Source organism: Calidris pugnax, unplaced genomic scaffold (genome assembly GCF_001431845.1).
Source record: "Calidris pugnax isolate Ruff unplaced genomic scaffold, ASM143184v1 scaffold30, whole genome shotgun sequence".
In the NCBI taxonomy this organism is placed as follows: domain Eukaryota; kingdom Metazoa; phylum Chordata; class Aves; order Charadriiformes; family Scolopacidae; genus Calidris; species Calidris pugnax.
Genome location: NW_015090776.1, coordinates 4,251,624 through 4,276,690, shown reverse-complemented (window position 1 = coordinate 4,276,690; position 25,067 = coordinate 4,251,624). Strand labels below are relative to the sequence as shown.

Below are 25,067 nucleotides of genomic sequence, written 5' to 3'. Positions count from 1 at the left end.
TGGGGCGATGGGCAACAAGGAAGCCCGGTGGTGCAGCTGCAAATACCAGGGAGCTGAGGACATCTGCCTCCGAGCCAAGAAAGCACCAACCAGCTGCTCTCCAGCTGCCCCCCATAGAGGATGTTCCACCTCTGTTAATCCACCTTTCCTCTCCACAGTGGCAATGGGAGGAGAGGAGAAACCCTGTCCTTACCCTCTCCTCCTCCTGCATCCCACTGTATATAGCAATTTTCTCTCAAGGAGCTTTTCCAAAGCAAGGTATTCTTTAGCCCTGGCTGTGCAGGCGGGAAATCAAGGCACAGGCATCCCAGCAGCCCCCCAGGAAGCCTGGGAAACATTTGCAAACCAGGGGTGGAGGCAGAAGGGCACGGTGCTTACGAGTCATAGTCTTGGATGATCTGGCCGACAGCCCAGATGGCCGACAAGTACTCATTTGTCCCCATGGGGTTGATATAGTGCAAAGAGGAGGGGTCTCGTGGGTTCCCGTTGGAGGCTGTGAAGTCAATCCCAACCTGGGTAGGCAAGAGAGAAGCACAGAGCCGTCCTGCGTTAGCGGATACCGCCGCACACCTGGTCACCTTGGAGGCGCATATACAGTCCCATCAACACCCAAACCTCAAACTTTCAAAAAAGTTTAACAAAATCCAGCTCTTCACCTTCCCCCAAAAACGCTGATTAAATACTAGGTTAGGCAAAGCCATTCAGTATCACACCTGCCTTTTTCACCAGCCAGCACCACATAAGGTGTCACAAAGGAGGCCCAGCTGCTGGAGCAAGCCACCACCATCTCCAGCTCAGGACTCTCATTGCCCATCTCCCAGGTGTTAAGCTCAGGAACTGAGTAGCCCCATGGACACCAAAGCAGCCAGGACCACCCGAGCATTTGGATCTCAATGTTTTTGATCAAAGAATTCCAACTCTGAGTGGAGCTTTCCTGACAGCCACACTTCACCGGGTTTCCCCAGGGACCAATAAACGCCAAGCTCTCAGGGGACTTTCTCAGCAAGGCACTTGTTTGGTTTGTTTTGTTTTTTTTTTTCTCCATCCTCAATTAGACTTTCTATTTAAAGAACATTTGTAGAAATGCCTATCATCTCAGACCCAGTTAAATCGGGTCAGAGGAGGCGAGGATGCTGAGCCACCCGATTTGGAACGACTGGGAAGGAAGGGCTGGGAAGAGGCGAGCCGGCGGCGTGACTGCGCTCGCCTTGTTTGCTTAGCAAATAGGCAAAACCCAAAATAATTCCACTGGCTAAAATTGAGCTCAGGGGATTCACAAGGGATTTTGCTCCATATCCGTAATGGGAGAGGATGAACTGTGATAAGGCTGAGAAGGGACCTTGGGCTGGCTGGGGCAAGAAGACGTCACAGCCCAGGAGGTGCCACCACCCTGTGCCAGGGCAGCTGGTAAAACAGGCATGACAGGACAAGGGGACATGGTTTTAAACTGGAAGAGGGTAGGTTTAGGTTGGAGATAAGAGAGAAATGTTCTACTATGAGGGTGGTGAGAGCCTGGCCCAGGTTGCCCAGAGAAGCTGTGGCTGCCCCATCCCTGGAGGGTTCAAGGCCAGGTTGGAGGGGGCTTGGAGCAACTTGGTCTGGTGGGAGGTGTCCCTGCCCAGGGCAGGGGGTTGGAACTGATGATCTTCAAAGGTCCCTTCCAACCTGAACCATTCTATGGTTCTATGAAAACCCAACTTTTTTGTCAAGCAACCTTACAGCCTTACCAACTTGGACTCACTGCTCTAACCCCCACACCCACGTGCCCAACTCCCACCGAGCCACCATGGGCACGGTCAGAGAGCAAGAGGGAAACTGAGGCACAGGGAGGGGGCTCGGTGGAGTCAGACAGGCGCGTGTCCCACTCATGCAAGCAATGCCACCAAGAGCAGCGCTCAGGCCACAGACTTCAGAGGGATGCAGCTGGTCTGCCTCCAGCACGAGCAAGTGGCTGGGCACAATTCTCCTCTTCCCTGTGCCTTCAGCCCTTCTCTCCCCACTGTCTCCCTTGGTGGGAGACACCTGTCACTTTCCCAATGGCAGGGTACATGTGGCAGCATCCTTCTCCCAGCTCAGGCATTGCACCCATCGCAAACCCACCCAGGTTTTTGCACCAAAGATGCCTTGGGAGGGGGAGAAACCCTCAAATAACTGGCAGATCTCTAGATGGGGGGGAGAGACTTCTGCATTCAAGCTTAATTCACACAAGAGCTCCATGCTACCAATAAACTTAATTATTTTCTCCTCTGTTCACTCTCCAGCACCAAGACCTTAGCACACAGCATCAGAACGGCACACAAAAAGCTCTCCCAATCGCTCCCGTTCCTATGGCAACTCTTCCTCCTCCTACTACTCTCCCCACATCGTGTTTTTAGTGAAACAACAAAATACAAACTGAAATACTGTGAGTGCCCACAGCTCTCCAGATACTGCACCAGAAAAGTTTGTAGAAATTGAAAACCCCACTTATGCGTTGTGGTGGTTTTATTTGGGGTTTTAACGTCCTCGACTAGGTTCTCCTGACAAGCTGTGGTCCAGCTTGAAAGAAGATGGAAATGCCAATAAAAATGCAGAAACCATCTCATTAACAGCCCAAAGCCTCTCAGCTGGCTTCAAAATAAAGAGAGCTTCCATAAAAAAACTTGAAGGTAGTTAAACCCTGTGATGGAGAGAGAAGTCAGTAATATTTTGTGAAGGGTCTTTCTGTGAGTCTGACCTCCAAAAGTTTAGCCAGCTCCCTCTGTGCTATTAGACGCACCCGAGCATCACAGTAACGACCCCCCAAAACCCTCCCAAACCACACAGTTTAACAGCAAAATGGGACAGCTTCTCATTGCCATGAAAAGCCACTCAAGCTGGTGCCAAATCTCATGCAGAACCTCCCTCCCCAGTTTTGACCATTCCATACATGTTACTATTACTGGTCAAAGAGAAGCAAAAGACCTTACAGTAAACATCAGCTGGCAGCCTCCCAGGATGTAGTCCAGGAAGGAGAAATCTCTGGTTATCTGAAAGAAAAAAACCCAAAAAGTGTTTCAGCAATCTTCACCATCACAGATCAAAAGAAATAAATATATGGAAAGTGCCCAAGTCTGTGGTCACTGGAAGTTTGGGGCTTCAGGGACCTTTGGCCCTGTGGCAAAGCAATGGGAAGAACCACTTAGGTCTTCCATGACAGCGTTTTGGCACTTCACGAGTCACATAGGGCCAAGCAGGCCCATGTGTTGGTCCAAAACTGGGGTGGGAGGCCTGGACACGGATTCTTGAGAGCTGGAATTGTCCATCATGGTAAACTGAATCCTCTCCCCAGGGCCAAAATGGTCTCACACCACCTGCAGATCTGGTGGGGGAAGAGCTGTGTCAGTGCTTGTCCTGCTGTACTGCTGCCATACAAAGGGACGACTTCACCAACATCTAAGCTCACAAGAAGGACCTCTCCCACCCACACCCAACCCTTGACCCAAGGACACCAAGCAGTTGGCAGGTGCCCACATCTTGGGCTTCATGCAGATGCTGCCCGTTTTGAACAAAACCTCCTCCTGGGGCTGTGGCCACCCAGGCGTGAGGTGGCACCAGCAACTTGTTTCATTGAATGCTCCAAGTGGGGAGAAACCCAAGCAGAAAGGAGATCAAACTTTTATTCATGCTCCGCAAGACCTGTGTTTGGAAATGCAAGGGTGTTGGAGGCAGGAGGGATGGGGGAAGCTTGGGAAGAACCAAGCTCAGCCAGGAGCAGAAGGAAACATTCCGGTGTTGTACTCACTTTGCAGGACTTGACAATGATGATCCCAGAGTTCTTGTAATTCTTTTTCTTCTTTTGCTTTTTGGGGTTAATGCACTCCAGCTCGAGCTGTGACACAGGAGACAGACATTGGTTTGAGAGCTGTGCTGGGCTGTGCTGGTGCAAGATGCCACCAGTGGCCACATCCCGTGGGCACACCCCCTCCACGCATTTCCAAGTGCTGAACAGACATAAATGAGCTACTGATACTTCATGATGGAAATGGAGATGCAGGAGCTCTTTAGGAAGGGGCTGCTTTTCCTTTCCAGGGGCTTTTATAGTGCCCAGGACCTGGTGCACAGCAGCCGAGACACCCCAATGAGGTTAATGGGGTCTATGGGATGGGATGGGTCAAAGACATGAATAATTAAGGCAGGTCTTTCTTTAAAAGCTCTGGGAAAACAAAATGCCTCTTGAATATTCAGAAAACTGCTGCAATATTTCAATTAAAAAAAAATCTAAAACTGAATAAAAACTCTTGTCAGAGAAGAAAATTTAAATGAGGGTTGGTCTAGGGGAGCAGCAGGACTGGGCAGAGGGAGCACAGAGAGAAAGTCGTGTCCATTCTTAGAGCTGTAACAAAATGGGAACATTTTAAATACTAAAATCCTCAAGTTTCCTGAGTGTGACTGTCACTGTTCATTTCACTGCCTGAACAATATCCAAATAGAGGTCTATTGACAAAATCCCTAACTCTGGATAAGCCCAGGCAGATGGTCCAGCCCGACCTTTTAGCAGGTAGCTCCTACATGGGTCCACATGGCCCCCAGGTGGGAGACTGGTGGCTGGTCTGAGACCCCTCCACCAGCATCCTGCTCAGAACAGCCCGGTGATGGCTCCAGACCTCCTTAGACCACCCAGCTATGGCCCTGTACGTGCTCAGACCACCCCATTGATGTCCCCGGACCTGCTCAAACCATTCAGTGATGGCCCCAGAGCTGTTCAGAACAGCCTGATGATGGCCCTGGACTTATTCATACCAGCCCTGTGATGTCCCTGGACCTGCTCAGACCAGCTGGTCAGTGATGGCCCTGGACCTGTTCTGACCAGCCGGTGATGGCCTGATGGCTCATGTGGCTGGACTGTGCTGCTCCCAACCTACAAGCACACCAGCATGTGCTGCTTAGTCTACAGCAAGAGCATCTCTGTCCTCGCTTCTATATTTACCCTCATCAGCGTGGTCACGTGAAAGGATGAGACAGGTCACAAGGAGCCACCCTCCAGGGAGAAAGGATGTTGAAGGGTGATGTGCAGTGGTGGCAAGTGATGGCCACTTGCTTTTGAAGCCACCTTACCCACCCAGAGTCCACAGAAGGTCCACTCAGAGAATGGCATCAGCTGGGCAAGAGCTCTACTGGGGAGTGGAGGACACCCCACCTTTTGTGCCAACCCAGACAAGGGAAAGAGGCAGAGAGAGCCTGTCCCCAGCTGGACCCACGTTACGCACGGGGGCACGGCAGCACTGACACACAGCAAGGTAAGTCTTACTCTCTTCTAACCAGCATCTCCCAGGGTCCCAGGGAGAGAAAAGATTTTATTGCTAGGCTGGTAGGAAACCAGTGGGAAAACAGGCTCAACACCTGCCTCTAGCTCCATCAGCTTGTGCAGTCCTGGACAGGACACTTCATGCCTTCATGCCTCAGTTTTCCCAGCCAGGAATCTTTTCTCGTTGTACCACACATGGTGTTTTACACAACCCCACGGCTCGGCCAAGACCTCCGCTTGCTTTTGTAATCCTAGTGATGATGGCAGTGAAAAGCTCTGCTTATCCAAGAGTCTTTACAACATGTCGTCAATCAGGTGGCATCTGCCTAGGCTTTTGGCCAGCACTTCAGGGGAAAGGCAGGGATACCCCTTGCCACAAAACTGGCATGGAGTTGCACGGGAGCTGGCACTCCTGGTGGCCAGGCAGCCCCTGCTGCAGATGCGGTCCCAGCAGCACGTCACACCTCTCCATCTGACCCCCAAATCACAGGGCACCCTCCAAATCACAGGTGCTGCTGCAAACCTCTCAGCAGAGCTCGATTTTCAGCCAAGACTGCCTCAGCCCCGTCTCCAGCTCAGATGCTTTAGCTACAACAGCGGCCTGGGTCACTCATGGGAGGAGAAAGAAGGTTGGACTTGGCTTCTTCTTGGCACAGGTTGAGGGTCTCAGCTCAAGTACCAAAATCCACCGCCAGCCCCAAGGAGCCCTTTCCTCATTTTTTCCCCAAAAGCCCATCAGGACTCACCGGAAAGGCATCTTGGGCTTCGCACATCTTGGCCACTGAGGTCTGGAACTCCCCGATGAAGTCATGTCCCCCATCACTGTCGTAGTCGTAACACATCACCTGGCAGAAGGAGCACAAACCAGCCTCAGATGCAGTAACTATCTCCTGTGAGGAGACCTGCTGAAGTTTCCAATCTCTCCTGGTGGAGACCCCAAACAAGGTTTGTTTTTTTGTTTTGTTTTGGAGGTTGTTCATCTTTGGTTGGTTTGTTGGGTTTTTTTAAATAAACTAGCCATGGAGTTTTAGATGTTTAACGTTTGATCCCAGAGGCCACCCGAGGAACCCCCCACTACCTTTATCAGCTTCTCTACATCTCCATCACACAGGGACACCAAAGGCACAGTGAACGGCTTCCAGACGGGGTCCAGCGTGTACTTGATCACCTGTGGGGTGGGAATGGAGGGATGCCATTACAGTGGGCACAACTGCAGGGGGAGATGGCACAAAGCAGGGGGACACGTCCCCAGGAGCCACCCTGGACCAGGTTCTCAGTGGGGCAGGCCAGGCAAACTGCAGAAAGCCCCACCTCAGCCCTCTTCTTCCTCCTTAGCTTAGACCCAGCAGCTCCTCCTTTTCAGGCTGTAGCACGTGTGAGCTACAACAGATTCGTTTGCATTGCATGGTGTGATTTATCCACCTCCTGGGGACCAGGAATCAAACCTGCCTGAGAAAACAGCTGCGGTAGCATGGACACAATGCCAGTTCAAGGCCAAAAGCTACTATTTATGCCCCTCGTGTTTCATTTCTTGCACCCTATGCGTTGCTTTCCGCCTCCCAGCACCCCTGCTCGGCCTACATCCGTCTGGGGTCTGACCACCGAGAAGATGGAGTGGTGGGATGGCGCAGCCAGCTGGGAAAGCCAAACAGCCCTGGGCACTTCCAGCTCTCTCGCCTCATCTGTGTAACATCTGCTGCCCGAGCTGGAGGAGTATTAATTGATGCTTTTTGACATTTCCAGAGACAATGCAGTCTCTTTGGTGGAAACGTTAAGCAAACGCGAGCAGGCTCCAGGCTCATGCTGTGTACATCAGAGGGGCATGCAGGGCAGGTGGAGATCCGCTTTGACAAGGGTGGTGTGCTCAAAAAGAGAGATTCACATGAATATTAGGGAAATCAGACAAGGGCAGCAGATTCTACTATGCCCTGGTGAGGCTCCATCGTGTCCAGTTCTGGGCTCCCCAGTTCCAGAAGGACAGGGAACTTCTGGAGAGGGTACAGAAGAGGGCTACAAAGATGATGAGGGGCCTGGAGCATCTCCCTTCCGAGGAGAGGCTGAGGGACTTGGGTCTTTTTAGTCTGGAGAAGAGAAGGCTGAGGGGGGATCTGATCAACACCTATAAATACTTAAAGGGAGGGTGTCAAGAGGATGGGGCCGGTCTTTTTTCAGTGGTGCCCAGGGACAGGACAAGCAGAAATGGGCACAAACTTGAATGTAAGAAGTTCCACCTAAACCTGAGGAGGAACTTCTTTCCTGTGAGGGTGGCAGAGCCCTGGAACAGGCTGCCCAGGGAGGTGGTGGAGTCTCCTCCTCTGGAGACATTCCAAACCCACCTGGACACGTTCCTGTGTGACCTGCTCTGGGTGGCCCTGCTTTGGCAGGGGGTTGGACTAGGTGATCTCCAGAGGTCCCTTCCAACCCTGTATGATTCCCTGATTAACCCTCCTCTGTGCAAAGGAGATATCTGGCGTGGAGGACCTTAGACCTTTGCAGCCAGAGCAGCAACAGGGAAGGAGGGAGGAGGAAGCGGTCCATGGCAACTGCTGCAGGCAACCAGCCCGTGGGACCTGCAACAGGTGGCTTGTTCGACAGACAGGCACTTGTGTGAGACCCAGGGAAACCCTGACACCGCGAGCACCGTTTAGTGGAGAATTTGCAAACACCTCCTCCGTGAGGCTGGGAAGAGCAGGGGAAGCCCACGCACCTCGAGGTGGTGCCCGCCGGCTGCCAGCTGCCGGGTCCCCAGGGTGGGTGGGGAAGGATGCGGCATCTCCGTCGCATGGTGCCCAGCTGGGTGCTCACGCTCACACTTGAATAACAGGCTGTAACGAGCCAGCTAATCCCTCCCTGCCAGACACCTCCCTGGTGGCATGAGAAATGCCAGCATCGGACCGAGAGCTGGTTGTGTGCACAGAATCACAGGCTGGTGGGGGTTGGAAGGGACCTACGGAGACCATTCCCGCACCGAAAGCTGCAAGAATGGGGAATCTTATTTCTGTGCATCCAGCATCAAAACACACAGATGCTTGCCTGGTATGGGGTTCCTCCCAGGGCAGCGGGATACCTTTGGGGCTGGTAAGGAGGAGGCTGTTGGAGTACCCATTACTTGAAATAAAGCCTGGCTAGACCCTTATCCAGGGAGACAGGACAGCGGAGGAACTGGGCAGCAGCCCGGAGGAAAAATCAGTGTATCCATCTGCTCCCACAAACCCGACCTTCTTAGAGAGCTCCCAGCTAGTGCAAAGCTGCGTTCCCCATTCCCACACCTCTTCCAGGAGGAAGGCCTGGAGGTCGCTCCAACTCCCCACATCCAAGATATACACTGTGGTGAGTCAAAGCCCGCGCTAAACCAGGAGGAAACAAGCAAACAAGGTCCCAGCCCACTCCCACAGAAATATGAGAGAAATGTTAAGGTTGGTAGGAATTAAATACGCACAGAAATGTGTGTGGGAAGGACGGCCCGTATCAATACCACAGGACACATGTCCTGGTGCGTGTGTGCACGTGGGTGTGCGAGTGAAGGAAATCCTCGTGGACCTTGCACAGCAGTGGGAAAACCCCCCATACAGAGAGACTTTGTAAATAAAACCACCCTCTCCTTCCGCCTCAGTTCACACTGTGTTTCGTTACAATTTGCTGTGGTGGGACAATGGGGTCCTTAAACAAGCCCTGAGGGGAAAGAATGAGAGGAGGGATGAGGTGGGGACAGGAAAAAGTGTGATGGGACCCTCATCCTGCAGCACAGTGGGTGCTGTGAGCCCCCCAGGCAGCGATCACCCCCTCCTCTCTCTGCCTGCTGCCAGGAACTGCTTGCAAATTAAAAATAGCCTCGACACAAGCTTTGAGGAGGGGACAAAAAGCCGTTAGAAAGTACTTATTAGCCGGGTGCTAAAGCAGAATCCAGCCTGCTTCTCCCTGCCCGTGCTGTGCCTCTTATCCATAATATCACTGGTGTTAGCAGCTTGGGAACGCAACCAGAATGGAGCTCAGATCAACATATCTTCACAAGTATAAATGAGGGACAAGAAGGGGGCAGCCTCTCACTATAACCACCAGGACCCCGGTACAGGTCTCTGCCTCCTCGCCCAGGGCTGCAGCTCTGTTAGACATGAGCCTGAGGGCTCCTGCACTGAAACTGGAGATGCCTGAGCATCCTCCCAGGTCAGCTGAGGATCTGGAAAATGCTTCTTTTAACCTTTCCCTGGGACACCTCCCACCACTTCTCTCCCCCATCTCCCCAGGTCACAGCTCATCCTGCTGCTCCTGCAAGTGGAAGGAGAGTGGTCCAGGGCACTGCCTGCACCCAGGCTGAGCCAAAAGGTTAACATGGTTAGAAGATCATCTCCCTCTGCTTGGTAGATGCAGTAGTGAGTAGCACAGAAAAGATCTCAAGGCTTTGCTGGCCTCAGTAAATCTTCATCCACTGGATTCCAGCAGCCTCAGCTGGACACCAGGAAGGCAGCCGTGAGGTTTCGAAATCCGTGGATCCCAGCCTGCTTAATGGGCAATGGACAACATAATGCCATGAAGGCAAGAGGAGCTGACACAAGGATGGCGGTGTCTCAGCAGCTTGGGTTAGAGTCATGCTCACCTCTGTTCTGTGGACCAGCATCCACTTCCCATCGTCACCTGGTTTGTAATACTCCAAGAAGGGGTCTGACTTTCCAAACAGGTCCTGGGGGAGAAGAACAGGATGAGTCAAGCAGAGCCAGCACCCCGGCACGTGGGATCTGCCGACGGGCACCCACCCTCCGACCAGCTCTTTGGATGCAGATGTCACACAAAACAACCCCAGCTGGGAGGCAGCTACGTTTGGGCTTGGAAAAACATCCACAGCTTCAAAGGAAAAAAAAAAAAAAAGAATTATGAAGTGCACAAGTGTCTTGGGGCGGGGGCAAAGGAAGAAAAAAAACCCACCCTCCTACACACATGGGTAAAGCATGAGCAGAGGAAATCTTTGAGGAGCAAGCTGGCCTGGTGTTGACAGGGATCATGTAACACCCTGTGAGATACGCAGCCCCGACTCAGCGTGTGTGCCCTTCCTGCCAGCGTCGCCTTAGATATTCCCTTGATAAAGCGCTGCTGGTTTATGAGCAGTATGTACACACGCACGCACGGCCCCGCTGGGTATCGGCACGGGGGCTATTTCAGGGCACCCGCAGCCCGGAGAGGAGGGTGGTGCTGGTGGCACCGACACAGAGAAACTCCAGTATTTCTGAGCAGAACTTTATTCCCATTCAGAAAAGTCAAGAAGTGGCTAATGGGAAACCAAGCCCGAAATATTCCAAATAGTCTGCTGAGAACTTGAGCCATTTCAGCTGGGTTTTCCTCCCAGAGGGAGGTGCCAGAGTCCTGCAAAGAGCTGCAGGAACTTCTTATGGATTTGAAGAGGAGGTTTTTGGGCTTCCAAGGGATGTGGTGGGGACTGCTCATGGAGGAGGAGGATGCAGGGATGCTCCAGGAGCCCCTGTCCACGGCCAGCCCAGGAGGTGGTGGCTGGGACAGACACAGGCTCTAGTGATGCCCCAGCATAAAAGCCCATTAATGATTCTACCCAAATCCTGTTTGCAAAGCCAGCCAGAAAAGTGTTTTCTCTTAGAGAAACTATAACCTCCTTCAGTCAAAATTCCTCTGCCAGAAGAGCAGACCATGAAGGCTTGCGGGGATGGTCTCTGGTGAGATAAGGCTATTTTTCTCCTACCCTTTTTCACATGTTTGTGGGAGAGAAAGCCAAGCCAACCTTTCTGCAGGGTTACGGTTATGGTACAGCTCTGATCCCCCTCACCCACAACCTGGGCTTGGCACTTTCAAGCTCCACTGACGGATTAAAGGACCAGTGGTGGGTGCCTGACCCTGCCTCTGCTGCGTTAACCTTCAACCCAGCATGGCCTCATCAGCACCAACCCAGCGTGGGCTGGAGGCACCAGCAGAGATGACAGCAGGCGGCTTGGAGAGGTGTCTGCTGCCAGCCCACGCTGAGCAGCCCGGTTTGCAAGTCCAGTCAGCCTTGATCCATTCAAAGCAGGGTGGGAGATGCCTCCAAGCCACAGGATTGCGGGTTGCTATTTTAAAATGGCGAAACCACAAATATCTCACCCCTGCAAGCCTGCCAGGAGATGGAAACTGAGCAACCAAAGGAGCTCGGAACACCAGATCGAGCTGCAAACTGGTCCAAGAATCTAAACCACCCTAACTGGTCCTTGCACACCATGGACAAGGAGGGGGGAGGTGCAGCTCCCCAAACCACAGCTTCCAGCACCAATCCTGGCTTGGAGGGCTTCCTCTGCCAAAGCATCCTGCCGCCCCTGCAGCTCTGGGTTGACCAGGACATGTCCCAGGTGAAAATACCTCCAGCAAGTTATTTTTTCTTAAAACAACTCTCCCCAGAACCCATCTGACATAAGGCCTCAGGTTGGTTCTGCTGCTGACATGCTCCCACTGTGCAGCTTTGGCATTTAAAGCAAGGTAGTGAGCGGGGGGTGGAGGAACCATGGACGTGTGACGGGGAGGAGGACCTGCCGCAGGCTGAGATGTCCCAGCCTCAGGGTGGTCACGGCAGAAGGAGCTGCTGAGGGCCAAGCAGGGCTCCAGGCTGGGTTTGTGGCACGGCTGCAGGTAAGGGATGCTCACAGCATCGGCTCGGCGTGTGCAGCAAGATGATCCCGTGGCCTCACCACAAAACCCTGTGAGGTCTGATCCCTTCACACCATGCCCAAGCCCCCCGCCGTGCTGCGTGGTGCAGGAGGGTGTCACCCCCCCCGGCTGCAGCCTTACCCCTGTGGGTTTTTGCTTAGACACTGCTCTGCTGTCTTTTCTAAGCTGAAATTAGTTTTACCCAGCTCCCACAGTTGTACTTCATCCATGACCAATAAGGACCCTAAAATATTGTGTTTCATCCAGCGTTCTCCTTCAGAGTCTATTTTAATTTCTGTGAAGTGACATGAACATCCTTTGCCCACGAGCAGGACTTTGGGCACTGCAATGCTGCACTGCGTCATGGGAATCAGCAAAGAAGCCTTGTTAGCTCTTGGTGATGGCAGGGAGTCACCAGGGAAGGAGCTTTCTGCTGACACCTATTGATAAACTGGAGGGAGGCCCAGAAAGAACAGGGTTCTTCACAGTCCTTATCCCAGTAGATGCTGAATTTCTGTACCTTGACTGTGGGTCTGAAGGGCACCAGACACCCAGGCATCATGTCCTAGTTGAAGAATATCAAAAGATGCCCCCTTTGCATAACCTGGTAGAAGAACTTAGTTGTAAACCAGATTAGAAAGGCAGCTCCTGCCCATGGAGCAAGTGATGCCACCAGTGAAGTTGCTGATACAAAGGAACATGCGCCTGAGGTACCAGACCACAGGGAAGACCAGGTCCTTGTCCCTGCTCTTCACAATGGCCATGGCTGCAAAGGGACCCTGAAGGGCACCAAGCCTGCTGTGAAATCCCATCCCTTGTTTTGCAAGGGAGCAGAGGCTTTTTCTTGAGACACTGGAAGAAAAATGTTGCATTAGGAGTGTCTTCATTGACATGCATGGGGTTGACCCTTGGCCACGTCTCAGAAGAAGCCACCAGTTCAAGGACACCTTTCAACTCATTTATGAAATGGAGTTATTTGGGGATTCCTTAAGATGGGCTTTTGGCTCCTTGCTGTAGGCAGGGTAAGCAGGAGGGCAAGAAAACAGCAGTTCCCAACAGGTGGCAAAACCACTTGGATATACTGGGAATCCATCCCAGGTGGATGGGACATCCTGGACAACGGGACTGGACAAACTACATCTTCTTCCCCTGCAAACACCCTTCTGCCTGGATGCTTGCTTTACTCTGGCTTGAGAACTGAGGGCCATCCTGCCAATAACACAAGCTCTGGAGAGACCAGGAAGAAGGGAAAAATAATATTCCCATCAATCGCTTAGCAACAGTGCTGGTTCAGAGGAATAGCTCTGGTTGCCTGGTAAATAAGGTCAGATGGCTTTGTTCAGAACGGCTCATGGTTTCCTACGTACCACATCCAACGTGAAAGTCGTGCATTACCTGCCTCCATGAGGTCAACACTTCTTCCTCAGAAAAGACAGGCCCTGCTGTTTGATCCACAAGCAGATGTTCACTCCATTTCCAGAGGGGCTGGAGGCCACAAGCCAGGAGCTCTCAGCACTTCTGAGAGATGGGTTCAAGGGGCATCAAAACTGCCAGCTCCACCAGGAGACGTTTCCAAACAACGACCACTGAAGTGGTAAATCTGCTAAATCTTTAAGACGTGGTGGTGCACAGATCCCGTGCTACACATATTCTTTCCATCTCAATGCGCATGATGAAAAAAGCAATACCATGGAAATAGGGAAACTGAGGCACAGGCACACCCAGCAGCCAGTGGCACTGCCAGGACTTGAACCCCTCCAGTCTCACCCTAATGCTTTCTCCAGCAGGACTATTTTCTGCCACTGCTGTACCCAAAAGCAGAGATTTCTTCAGATCCCTTCGCCTATGAAGGAGAGAAGTTTAACACTGCATCCTCCAGACACAACCCCGCTCACCTTTTTATCCAGTTTTCTGCCAGCCATGCTCAGAGTGATCACCCTGTTATCGGAGAGCTCTTGGGCAGCTATCTGAAAGACAAGGGAGGATGCGTTCATTTTCAGCACACAAAGTCAGTGAACACCAAGCCAGAGGAGAACCCAAACCCTGAGGACTCTGGTGACACCCACACAACTCCTGCAAAAGCCCTTTCCCAGCTAAGGAGCTGGATGATCCAGTGCCCACAGTACTTCACTGCTGGGGAGCTTAATTGATTTTACCTTTGCAGATCAATTTGGGATCAAAGCCTACTTCCCAGCTTCTCCCTGGAATAGAGAAGGATGAAGAAAAATCCCAAACCTCCCCTGGATGGGCATTGCCATTTACCCTGTGCCGAGGCAGCAACACACTAGCTTTAAAACAAAACAGGGTAAGGTTTTTTAGCAGGCCACCAGCTGCGATGCCGGGGCTGCAGCCGGAGCCCCTGGGACACCCAAGGACCTCCACAGCCTGATCGCTGGAGCTGGGTCCACGTGAAACACATTCATTTGCAGGGCTGGGAGTCAAGAGGGACAATTAGGCCTCATGAATGGACAACCTGAAGGGAGAATGAGGTGCCAGGACACCCCAAGCAGCCTCCTTCCCTTGTGCCATCAGGTCTAAAATGATGCTTCCGGCAACAAACATATCCCCCTTCTTGGGTCTCACGTGGCTTTTCTGCACCAGGGCTCATTCAGGACCTGGAGAAGCCTCCAAGGACCAAGCCAAGAGGAAGCAGGAGCCATAAAAACCCTTGCCCACAAGATGTGCCACCTTGTCCTCCATGTCTCAGCCTGGGCACAGCAAAAAGCAGCTGCCCCATCCCTTGGGGGAGATGCTGGTGGCACCAAGGACTCGAGCCATGTCTCCACACCCAGTGAGATGGTCCCAAGGATGAAAACTCCTGAGCAGCAGGAGCAGGCAGGAGTGCAGCCTGGATGGCTTCAGTTTAAGAGACTTTATTCACATACGCCCCAGAAGGGCTTCAGCTGCCAAACGCCAGCGGGCCGGCTTTGTCTGAAACGTGGTCTAATGAGTCTCTTGGTATTTTAAGAAAGGGAATGTTTGTAGCGAAAACCCACATGTATTCACTTCTGTTACCAGTCATTTTCTGAATCGCTTATATTTTTTTTTCCCTCAAGGCCGTGTCCTGCTCAAGCATCTGCCCCCCACCTCTCCCTCCTCGGCTCCCCAGGGTGGGCTGAGCCGTCCCCCAGCATCCTCGGCCGCCACATCCCCCTGGGCAGGGTCTGGCCGGGAGCTGTGGACATTTTCCTCCCGCGTGGTGCTCCCAAGCATGGCCGTTTGCTGGCTCTCCAGGGTGGCTCTCCTTCACTGGAGATACGCAGCGTAATTCCAGCCAGGCTGTTAGAAAAACTTGCAGAAATCAAGGGGACTATTTTCTCCAGAACGAGCAACCAGAGGGTTATGGGCACTTAGGAGAGGGGGGAGTTTGCAGAGACGAGGAGGCAGAGATGCAGCTTCTGAATCCACCTGGGCAGCTCCCCAGCAACCTTCCAGCCTTTCCGGGAAGGACACCCCTCTTTGGTCCACAGAGGATGTGTTCACCACATGCAGATCCCAATTTTCCCGTCTGCTCCATACAGTCGTGAAGTCAGAAGTTTTCCATCACAAAGCCACAGTATCGGTTTTCTCTCCCACCTGGAGCACAGTCACCAAAATCAGCATGAGGAAGAGGAGCTGTAGGGGAGCGGATAGAAATTGCCCTTTGCTGATCCCCACAAAAGCACATCCTGTTGGTGTCCAGCATTTTAGGGCTCACTGGAGCCAGACCGTGCCGACAAGCCAAGTACGTCCTTGTGCCACACTGCCATAGGCTGCTGGTGGCATCTTCTCTTGGCCAGCATGGACAAAACCAACATCCCCACTGCTGGGCCTGGAAGAGGCGTGTGGCAAGATCTTGGGATTGATTTCTACAAACACAGCAGCTCGCTTCAGGGTCTTCCCCATCTCTTCAAACCCAGGGACCCCCATGTGATCCCAGCCAGCCAGCCAAGGTTCTTCTGTTGCCTTCACCCCTCTGATATCTCAGTTAAGAAAAAGGAGACTTGGACAAAATTGAAGGGCATGGGAATGAGGAAGGTAGGCTTTGGCTCCAAACTCTGTGTTTTATATAAGTGAGTGCAAAGCAGAAGCCTGTTCCTTGGCTGGTGTCCACAGCCCGTGCCCCAGAGCCGTGCCAAGCAGCGAGGAAAGGTGCCCACTACAAATGACCCTGTTGTCATCACCAAGCCAGGGCCAAAAAAACCCCATAAAACCAGATAGAAAATTGCACCAATGGTACAAAATGAAGCAGATGTCTCACACCCTTTGATATTCAATGAAACATTAGTGACAGATTGGGACCTTCTGGTTTTTTTAAAGCGTGTAACCTTTAACTTGACTGGAAACTTTTCATCTGGTCCAGCCCTTCCCACTCCAGTGCTGGCCAGCGTGTGGAGAGCCCATTCCTTGGGGATGGCACCCGGCATCAGACACCACTTGTCAGCTTCACCACGGCTTTTCCTCCAGTGTTTGAAGACTAACTGCAGCAATTAAGAGAGAAAAGCTGGTAGCACCTTCCCAGCCACTGGAGAAAATGGCGATGGAGAGGACCTTGCAGCAGCCAGGTCCTGGGCTTTTAAAGCCTTCCAGTGCCTTTAAACCTGAAGGAGGTTTAATTCATTTGCTGGCCTTTTCTTCTCCACCTTTGCTGCCTGGCCATGTGTCTCACAGAACGCGTCACACAGGAAAGATCCAAAAAGGACGGGCGATGTGGCAGAAGGGAAATGAACCTAAATTTAGTCTTTTATTTTTTTGTTTTTTAAAAAAACCCATCTCTAAAGAGATCCACAGCGGGAAGGACACTGCCCGAAGGGGTCTGCATCAAGAGCAGCAGCTGTTGCTATGAGAGTGGTTGCTACGGCACAGCTCCCATCCTCTTCCTACAAACAGAACCACACATCGCCAGCGAAGGAACCAGCCCTCTTACCTCCCGCTGCTCCAGGACGGGATGTACCAGACAACAAACACCAGCAGCACACGTTTACTTTGTACTTCTCCAGACTGAGGGCTTTCTTATTTCAGAGGCCGAAGCAGACAGAGGCTGAAGGCTCACAGGATCAGGCACCAGGCAGAGACTGGGCAAGACGGTCCTTGCCCCAAATAAATTGTCCTCCAAACAGACTGAAGTGGGCAGGAAAATGGGAGGTAAAGGGGAAAAAGGCTCATGAGATAAACCCCGGTCTCCTGGCCCCCAGATGCATGTCTTGCATTGCCCCTGGGTTATTGTCCACCTTCACACACTGGGTAGGTAATGCAAAGGAGTAACCGTACCGTTATCATCCCTTTCCCGGCCGGCTTCCCATTCCCCAAAAGGAGAGTCCGTGTTATTTTCTTGCTGGAGACGATCTAGAGAAGCCAAAGAAAACAAAGTCAGGATTGTAGAACTGATCAAAAGCAGACTCATAAGCAACTGATCATTGCTCAAAGCCTCATGTTTCCATGGGTGAATGCTGATGATGAGCTGGATGCTCCCCCCACCCCCAGCCTCGTTCTGGCCCCCTGCTGAGCAAGGCACAGGGGTTACCACATCCTCCCTTTCACTTCTGGCTTGTAAGAGGCCAGACAGGATGATCTGGGGGCTGAATTAAACCTCTGGAGATTTTTTCCTAGCTCACGGAGCTTCAGTTGCTTTCAGATCTGGGGACCCTATAAGTTTTCCCCAAGAGACGCAGACCCCCACACCCCCCTGCAACCTGCTGGGAGTAGCTGTGCTCTGCTCCCATACATAGTGGTATGGGACCTAGGGGCTGCAGTTTGAAAAATGCAGTCTCCTCTGTCCTTCTGCCTCCACTTCTGGTCCTACGTCACACAGTTGGAGAATAATAATTTAAAAAAACATGTAATGAAATGGCTTAACTTGTTGCTCCTGCCATCTAAGTGACCCAGCCATGCTTGGATTCCTCCCATTGCTCCCCAGAAATGTTCTCTTTCCTCCAGGGAGACTTTATTGCCGCCTTTCAGAACTTAAAAGGGGCTAATAAGAAAGATGGGGACAGACTTTTTAAGAGGGCCTGTTGCGATAGGGCTAATGGTTTTAAACTAAAAGAGGGAAGATTTAGATTGGATATAAGGAAGAATTTTCTTAGGCTGAGGGTGGTGAGAGCCTGGCCCAGGTTGCCCAGAGAAGCTGTGGCTGCCCCATCCCTGGAGGGGTTCAAGGGCAGGTTGGAGGGGGCTTGGAGCAACCTGGTGTGGTGGAAGGTGTCCCTGCCCATGGGCTAATTGGCCTTTACAGGTCCCTTCCAACCCAAACCATTTTGTGATTCTATGATTCTTGCAATTTCAAGGCAAAATCCCTTTTCCATTGTGTCTAGCTGGCCATGTTCTGGTGCTTCGGATCCATACACGCATGGGGAGCACCAGCCAGCAGGACTAGAGGCTTGTGCCAAGCCACACTCACCAAGGCAAAATCTTCTCGCAGCCCTGGCCAGCAGGAACCACGGGCACCCTCCGGCCTGCCATCTGATCCCTGGTACATTTTGTTTGGCCACAGAGGTCATTACAGCCCCACAAATCATCCACCCATCCTCTTAAATCCTACTGCAGACCTCATTAGCTGCAATAAAATAATCTGGCTAATCTGATAGGGCTCCCATGCAAACTCAACTAGTCAGATGCTCGCTGTGCAGTTGCAGTTGCCCCTGGCTGCTCTCCTTCCCTTCTGAGAGCTGCCCGTGCCTCAAAACCAGGCAGGCTTATGAAAACATCTCACCAGACAAAATTCAGCCATCAGAAAACCCTCAGCAGGGTGGCTGAGCCCACAAGCCCCCATTTCACCCCTCTCCTCACCAGGCACCCTTGCCCACGTGCTACCCCTCCAGTCCGTCTCTGCCCCACGACTGGGCTGCACTACAAGCCCACGCTGGCCCCAGGGAGAGGAGGCTAACAGAGAATTTCAGGGTAAAAAAAAAAAAAAGGAAAATTAGAAGATCCCTCCATTCCAAGGTGGTGTCTTGCTGTGGACTAAAGGTCACCAAGAAGCTCACATGGAAAGTTCTGCAAAAAATTCATCAAAATCGGGTACACGCATAAGCCAAGTTCTCTTTTGCAGAGTACAAAAACTTGCATGCGATTACAGAAATTCAGAGCTCTCTCTCTGTTTCCAAAGGACTAAGCCCACCAGCTGTGTACACAGACCCAGCAGACAGTTATGCCGTGCACATCAGCCACCACGGCTAAACCATCAACTCTTCTGAGTGAGAACCTTGAGCGTGAGACCTGCCAAGAGCTGCCACATTCCCCCCACAAGGAGCATTGCTGAGCTGCCCCACACCTGAGGCGCCTGTGTTCCAGCAATGGAACTACCAGTAAGGGATGGGTTTGGTCTAAATCATCCAACGCCATCCTGGGGTGTCGCCTGCACTGTCTCTCGGCTTCTGCAGGAGCAGAATTAGGTCAGCACAGAGCAGTTCCAAAAACCCAGAGATTAGACATCAAACTCTGTAAATGTCAGTGCTCTTCTAACACCCCAAGCTCTTGAGCTGGCAACGATAGGTCACTCGTCCCTCCTTGCCATGCACAGTGCCGTATCGCAGTCTGTGTGATGAAGCACTCTCACTCATGATCCTCCCTGAACAGCTTGGGTTGGCCATCCACGCCGACCCACCGACTACAGTGTCTCCTTCCTCCCGGTTCCCAGCACCGAGCGAAACAGAGCCAGCTTCTCCCAGCCCCTGCGCTTGTGCCAGGTACCACAACAGCCCCGAGCAGCTGGATGCTGCAAAGAACGGAAAAAGAAAACCTCGTTCCTTGCCTCTGAGTCAGAGCGAGCTCAGAGGACAAAGAGGTTTGGAGAACATAGCTGCCAACTTCTAACAGGGTCTGGGTTCACGCGCGCAAAGACCTTCCAAATGCTTGTAAATCGCATTGTGTCCCAAAAGCTTTTCCACAGGAAGAGCAGAAGACACATTCCTGCACCAATATGCTAAAGTAGAGAGATGATTTGCTACACAGCAGCAATGGATAAAGCTTTGGGGAAAAAAACAAACAAACAACAAAAAAAAAAACCAACCAAAACTGAGATAGAAAGGTAGACTGCAATGTGTCCTAATTTTACACATCTGGAAGTTTCCCAAGTCCAAACCCAAGCTTGGGAAGAGCATCAGGGCTCTTACTATAACCCATGGTGAGATACAGGTACCTCCAAAAGCTTCTAGTTGATGTCTCTCTGCAGGCATCAGCAGAAGCCCACACTAGGACTAGCTTACACTTGAGCAAGTAGCCAACAGCCCTAACGTGGAACAGTTCAACCTCAAGAGTCAAAGCATGACAAGAAAATTAAATTAGTTTTGCCAGGAAAGACCCAGCAAAGTTTACAGTAGATAAGAGCAGCAACTCTAACCACCCCCCCCCAGTCTCTGTGGCTGACATGATTTGGGGTCCCTTTGCTGGAGGACAGGGAGCTGCAGGGACGTCAGAGCCTCACCATGCCCAGCGTGCAGGAGAATTCGCCCAGGAAATCATGCTCATACAGCTGCATGCTCGACTTGTCCTGGTCAAACAGGGCAAACTTGAGCTTCTGCACTTCTTCGAAGTGGTAGTCAACAATGAACTTCTTGGAGAAAGCTGGGTTGAGGTTGTTCACAGCTGTCTCTGTCCTGTCGAGCTGCAAAGGAAAAAAAGAAGAGGCATTTAGGCATGTGCATCTTGCATCTTTGTCACTGCCATGTCTCTTCTCTGGCTTCAGAGCCACCCACAAACCCTGCAGTGACATCAGAGAGGGAGCGCACCAGGTATTCAGCAGAGCTATCTGCTATCCTTAAATGCAGGCTGTGACACCCCGCATCTAAACGAGTAACAACACTTGGTGCTGGGACCTGCATCCCCCGAGGACAGGGATGTACAAGCCCACCCCAGCCAACAGCCAGCACAGGAGCACCCACCCAGCCAACGCTTGGTGTGGACTCAAGGCTCATTGAAGCCAGAGACACTTCATTTGCTTCTAGACCCTGTTGTCCCAGGCGCTGAATCTCTCCCACATCTCCAGTCCTCAAGCAGACCATCACACCTGTAATGCCAAACCTGTTTCTTTCAGACTGCGCAGCTAACATCAAGGACAAGCAAAATGAGAAAAAGTGTCATGAGCCAGAACAGCAACCCTCTACCATTTCCCTCTAGACCTCAAACCCAAACATTCACGTGGTTTCATCTTTCTTGGCCTTCCATGGAAAAAAAAAAAAGAGGGGGAAAAAAATAAATCACCGCAGGCCATTTTTCAAAGATTTCATGAAGCATTAGGAGAAACAAGAGGCTGGAAGGACCCAGAAGACAAGACTTCTACAGACTTCGTCATCCCGAACTGTTGTGAGCAGGCTGGAAGAAACGATGTCTCTGATGGCTTGGAAGGGCAAGCACGGTGGATGATGGAAACTGGAAGGCACGTGGGGAGCTCGCTGCCGGAGGGGAAGCACCACGGCGTTCTGCAGCATCCCGCAGCCAAGAGCGGCGATAAGAGCAGAGGAAACTTGGCAGGCAGCCGGTGGAAGTGTGGGTTTACGGTGCAGCATGGCACAGACGGACAGGAAGCCTTGCGTGAGCCAAAAAAACAATTTAAAAAATCCTGGGGACAGCCATGCCAGAGATCCTGAGGTGCTGCCCTCTGGTTGTGGACCTTTGGTCCCAGACCCTGTAAGGGTCCCAGCTTTCTTGGAGCTCCTTGAGGGACTGGAAGGGGCTGGAAAGTCTCCCCGGAGCCTTCTCTTCTCCAGGCTGAACCACCCCCTCTGTAAGACCCCCGCCCTGGGAGAGTGGCAGCACCAGCTGGGTTCCCAAGGAAGGCTTGCACAGACACAGCAACCCACAATTTTATCCAAAGTGGCAGAAACTGGGAAAACGAGGCCAAAAAAAAGCTTCTGGAAGTCAATAGCCAAGGAGGGTCAGAACTCTAATGTCAGGAGCCATCACTCCCACCAGACCATCCTCCATCCCAAGAGGTACTGAGAAAGGCTAAGCTTGGAGCCCAACATACAGCACACCCTTATGAAGCTAAAGCAGGCAGAAAGGATGCTGGTGGCACCGACCAAGTGCTGAACAAGAAACCAACACCCACAGCACGGGGAAAAAGCCCCCAGAAAGCAAACCAAGAAGGAGCTCTGTCAGGAGAGCAGCTATTGACACCATATGGGTATCGCCAGCGGTGGCAGCCCGTTTGGCAAAGGTGTCCTGTCCCCTGGCAAAGCAGCTCTTCGGGCAGCGCCCAACTGCAGGACGGCAGGATGTCTGCCAGAGCTGTGGAGCCAGGAATAAGCCCCCAAAAAGCCAAAAAATGCCTTGGTGGTGGACCAAGGCATCCATGAGCTCTTCCTGATTTCAGCAGCACAACCCAGGCAAATCCCTTTGCAAGCTTAGGGGAGGAGACGAGACTGTGCAGGCAACAGAGGTGGCTTTTAGCTCCTTCCATGTTCCCTGAACTACTGGGAAGCTGAGAACCAAGAGAAAACAGTCCTCCCACTCTCAGGCACCAGTTTGTAGGAGATAACTTAAGGTCCCATTTCCAGCTTTGCCCTGGAAGGGGTGGCCCAGGGATGGGGAAGAGAAACCCAGACAACGAAGAAGAAGAAACCCTCCAGAGTGATGTGGCTTCCCTTAACACCCACATTAAACTGAACATTTAATCTCCTGCCTATTTTTGTGTGAAGCACAACAAAATCACAACCCACAGCTGCTGGCTGCACATAATTTGGTCTTTGATTTGACCCAGCACCGGTCACCTTGGCAGTAACAATCACGTAGGAGGCCTCATCATACCACCTCCACCAGAAGACAGGCATGCCATCAGCCCCTGCCTCCCCCTTCATCACCAAGGCTTATACATCTGCCTCCCAGTGAGGGAAGAGGTGGCTTTGCCACTCAAGAGCAGAAAAGCACAAGGGTTTTTAAGAGGCAAGCAGCCTAATTAAAGATATCGGTTTGGATAAGAGTCTTGATTCCACAAATCAAGCACGAAACTGGGAAACCACCTCCAGCAACAGCCCTTGTGTTCAATGAACACAGCTGGAGGGTCCTCCAGCATCTGAAAGGAGGTTGGCTGGAGACCTTCAAGCACCCCCAGCGCTTGGAGATGCTTGATGCTCCAGCGCTGGGAGATGCCAAGGGAAGCTCCATGTGGAAGGGACAGGGCTGGCTGGATGACTCAGGGTGGCACAAAGGCAATGGCACATCTGAGTCATGTGTCCCTGCTCTTGGCATCACAGGCCAGGTCTTTTACAGCTCCTGCGAGATGATGTCATCGGGCAGAACATTTAAACAAAACCCATCTTCATGTCACTTCTCGGTCTGTGGTTTATTGTCCCTCCCTCCCTCAACCCCTCCAAGGCTGATTCACAAAGATTTTTTAATTCCTATTAAGCTCATCAAGACAAAATGTATTTGGGAACAAACGTGACAGCTAGGAAGAACAATGAGCAGAAACCTTTCTGTCGGCATCAGCTGGTGCCTCAGCCCCACCACCCAGCTCAGACACCAGCACCATCGGGGCTGGGGCAGGTCCTGGAGGAGGAGACCCACCTCCTAAACCAGGTCTGACAGTTGGGACGTGATGCAGAGGACACAAAGGCAGTGTGGTGGGATGGGTTCACTCTGCTGAGCTGCTGCTGTCCCCATCCATCCCCTACATTATTAAGGCCACCACTTTCAGACAGGAAGAAGGTTTGCCTTAGAGCAAGGGGCACGTCCACATGGCAAAAATCATAGAGTCATAGGATCACAGAATGGTTTGGGTTGGAAGGGACCTAAAAGACCATCTCATTCCATCCCCCCTACCCTGGGCAGGGACACCTCCCACCACGCCAGGTTGCTCCAAGCCCCCTCCAACCTGCCCTTGAACCCCTCCAGGGATGGGGCAGCCACAGCTTCTCGGGGCAACCTGGGCCAGGCTCTCACCACCTTCAGAGTGAAAAATTTCTTCCTGCAGGACAATACGGACACCCCCATGGGTCACAGACATTCTGTTGTTGGACCACAGCTGCCTTCAAGGCCAGAACGTCCTTGCAGTTGTTGGGAGCTAGATAAGCTGAGTACGGTGCTTATTGAGCTCTTGCTGGGCTAGCTGACCCATGTCTATGTGACCCTTCTCAGCTAGCCAGTCTCCCACACATGGGAACATCTGAACCATGGTGGTATGAGCTGCCAAGGGTCCATCCAGCACTGCATAGATCTCGGAGGCGAGCCCACCTCTCCTGGTCCTACCGGGCACCGAGCCACAGCTCAAACCTGTGCACCACATGTGGGTGCGGGGGGATCTCCATGCCAGGAGTGCCAGTGGACCGGGGCCAGCTCCGTGGCAGGTGAGCACACCACACCACGTGCCAGCTCATGCAACGTGCTGACCTCTGCTGAAACTGAAGCAGCAGAGCGCCAAGCAATCTGCCGCTCAAGGCTGACGTCCAGTGTCTATCTTACATCTTGCCAATTAAAAAGAAGCTAAAAATAGCAGAGGAAAAGAAAAAAAAAAACCCACAGACCAAACATTTGTACTGTAAAATAAGCTTTGGAATCAAAACTGATGGAGTGAGACGTTACTGACAGCAAGAGAAATTCCTGAAAAGTATAACCAGGTCAAAGAGATGAGATGACACCTATCAAGGCTGGAAAGCTCATTAGTCTCATCCAGGCTGCTGAGCAAAATTAACTGCAGACCGTGGTAATATGAGGTTTGCCCTACACCCTTCCCCTCTGACAGCGAGGAGATCAGCTGCAGGACACCTTAGGTGATGCCCACTGGTTCACCAGCTCCTCAGCCAAGCACTCAAAGACTGCCCAAGTAGTCCAAGCATGTGAAAATCAAGACCACCTAATTCCCCATGAATTGGGGCAATTTTTGTTTGGCTTAAGCCAAACAAACAAAGTGATTTGATGCCCTTTGGCTGCTCAGTTTGTGCTGCCTCGAACTCCAACATCCATCACACCCCCCGGCTTTGCTAACCTGTTCGCTCACAGACCAACCAAAAAGAGGTCTTACACTATCCACAACTGCAGTTATAGAATGAAATCCCCATTTTTTTCTCCAGGCATTTTATCCCATAACCTTTCCCCTGTAGCCAAAAGGTTTTCAGGCACAGAGCTAAATGCTCTTGCACAGACTCTGGGGTTTGGTATCACAACACCAATTTTATCACAGATGGCACCTTGCCCAACTCGGACTGCTGCAGAAGGAGACCATGACAATAGCTTCTCCACATGAGATGCC

The 25,067-nt window shown here is 52.0% G+C and overlaps 1 protein-coding gene across 3 annotated transcripts in view; it reads right to left on the bottom strand.

Annotated features, from left to right (window-relative positions):
• CPNE2 (copine II) overlaps positions 1–25,067 on the bottom strand; it is a 52,576-nt gene that overhangs the window by 12,929 nt on the left and 14,580 nt on the right. For all 3 annotated transcript variants that reach the window (XM_014947428.1, XM_014947419.1, XM_014947410.1), the window contains exons 3-11: positions 20,307–20,486; positions 17,153–17,227; positions 13,798–13,869; positions 9,861–9,944; positions 6,345–6,434; positions 6,013–6,111; positions 3,764–3,850; positions 2,949–3,008; positions 379–512 (exon numbers count right to left, since the gene is read on the bottom strand). In XM_014947428.1, the coding sequence (XP_014802914.1) occupies positions 379–512; positions 2,949–3,008; positions 3,764–3,850; positions 6,013–6,111; positions 6,345–6,434; positions 9,861–9,944; positions 13,798–13,869; positions 17,153–17,227; positions 20,307–20,486 (881 nt within the window). The remainder of the gene's footprint in view (positions 1–378; positions 513–2,948; positions 3,009–3,763; positions 3,851–6,012; positions 6,112–6,344; positions 6,435–9,860; positions 9,945–13,797; positions 13,870–17,152; positions 17,228–20,306; positions 20,487–25,067) is intronic.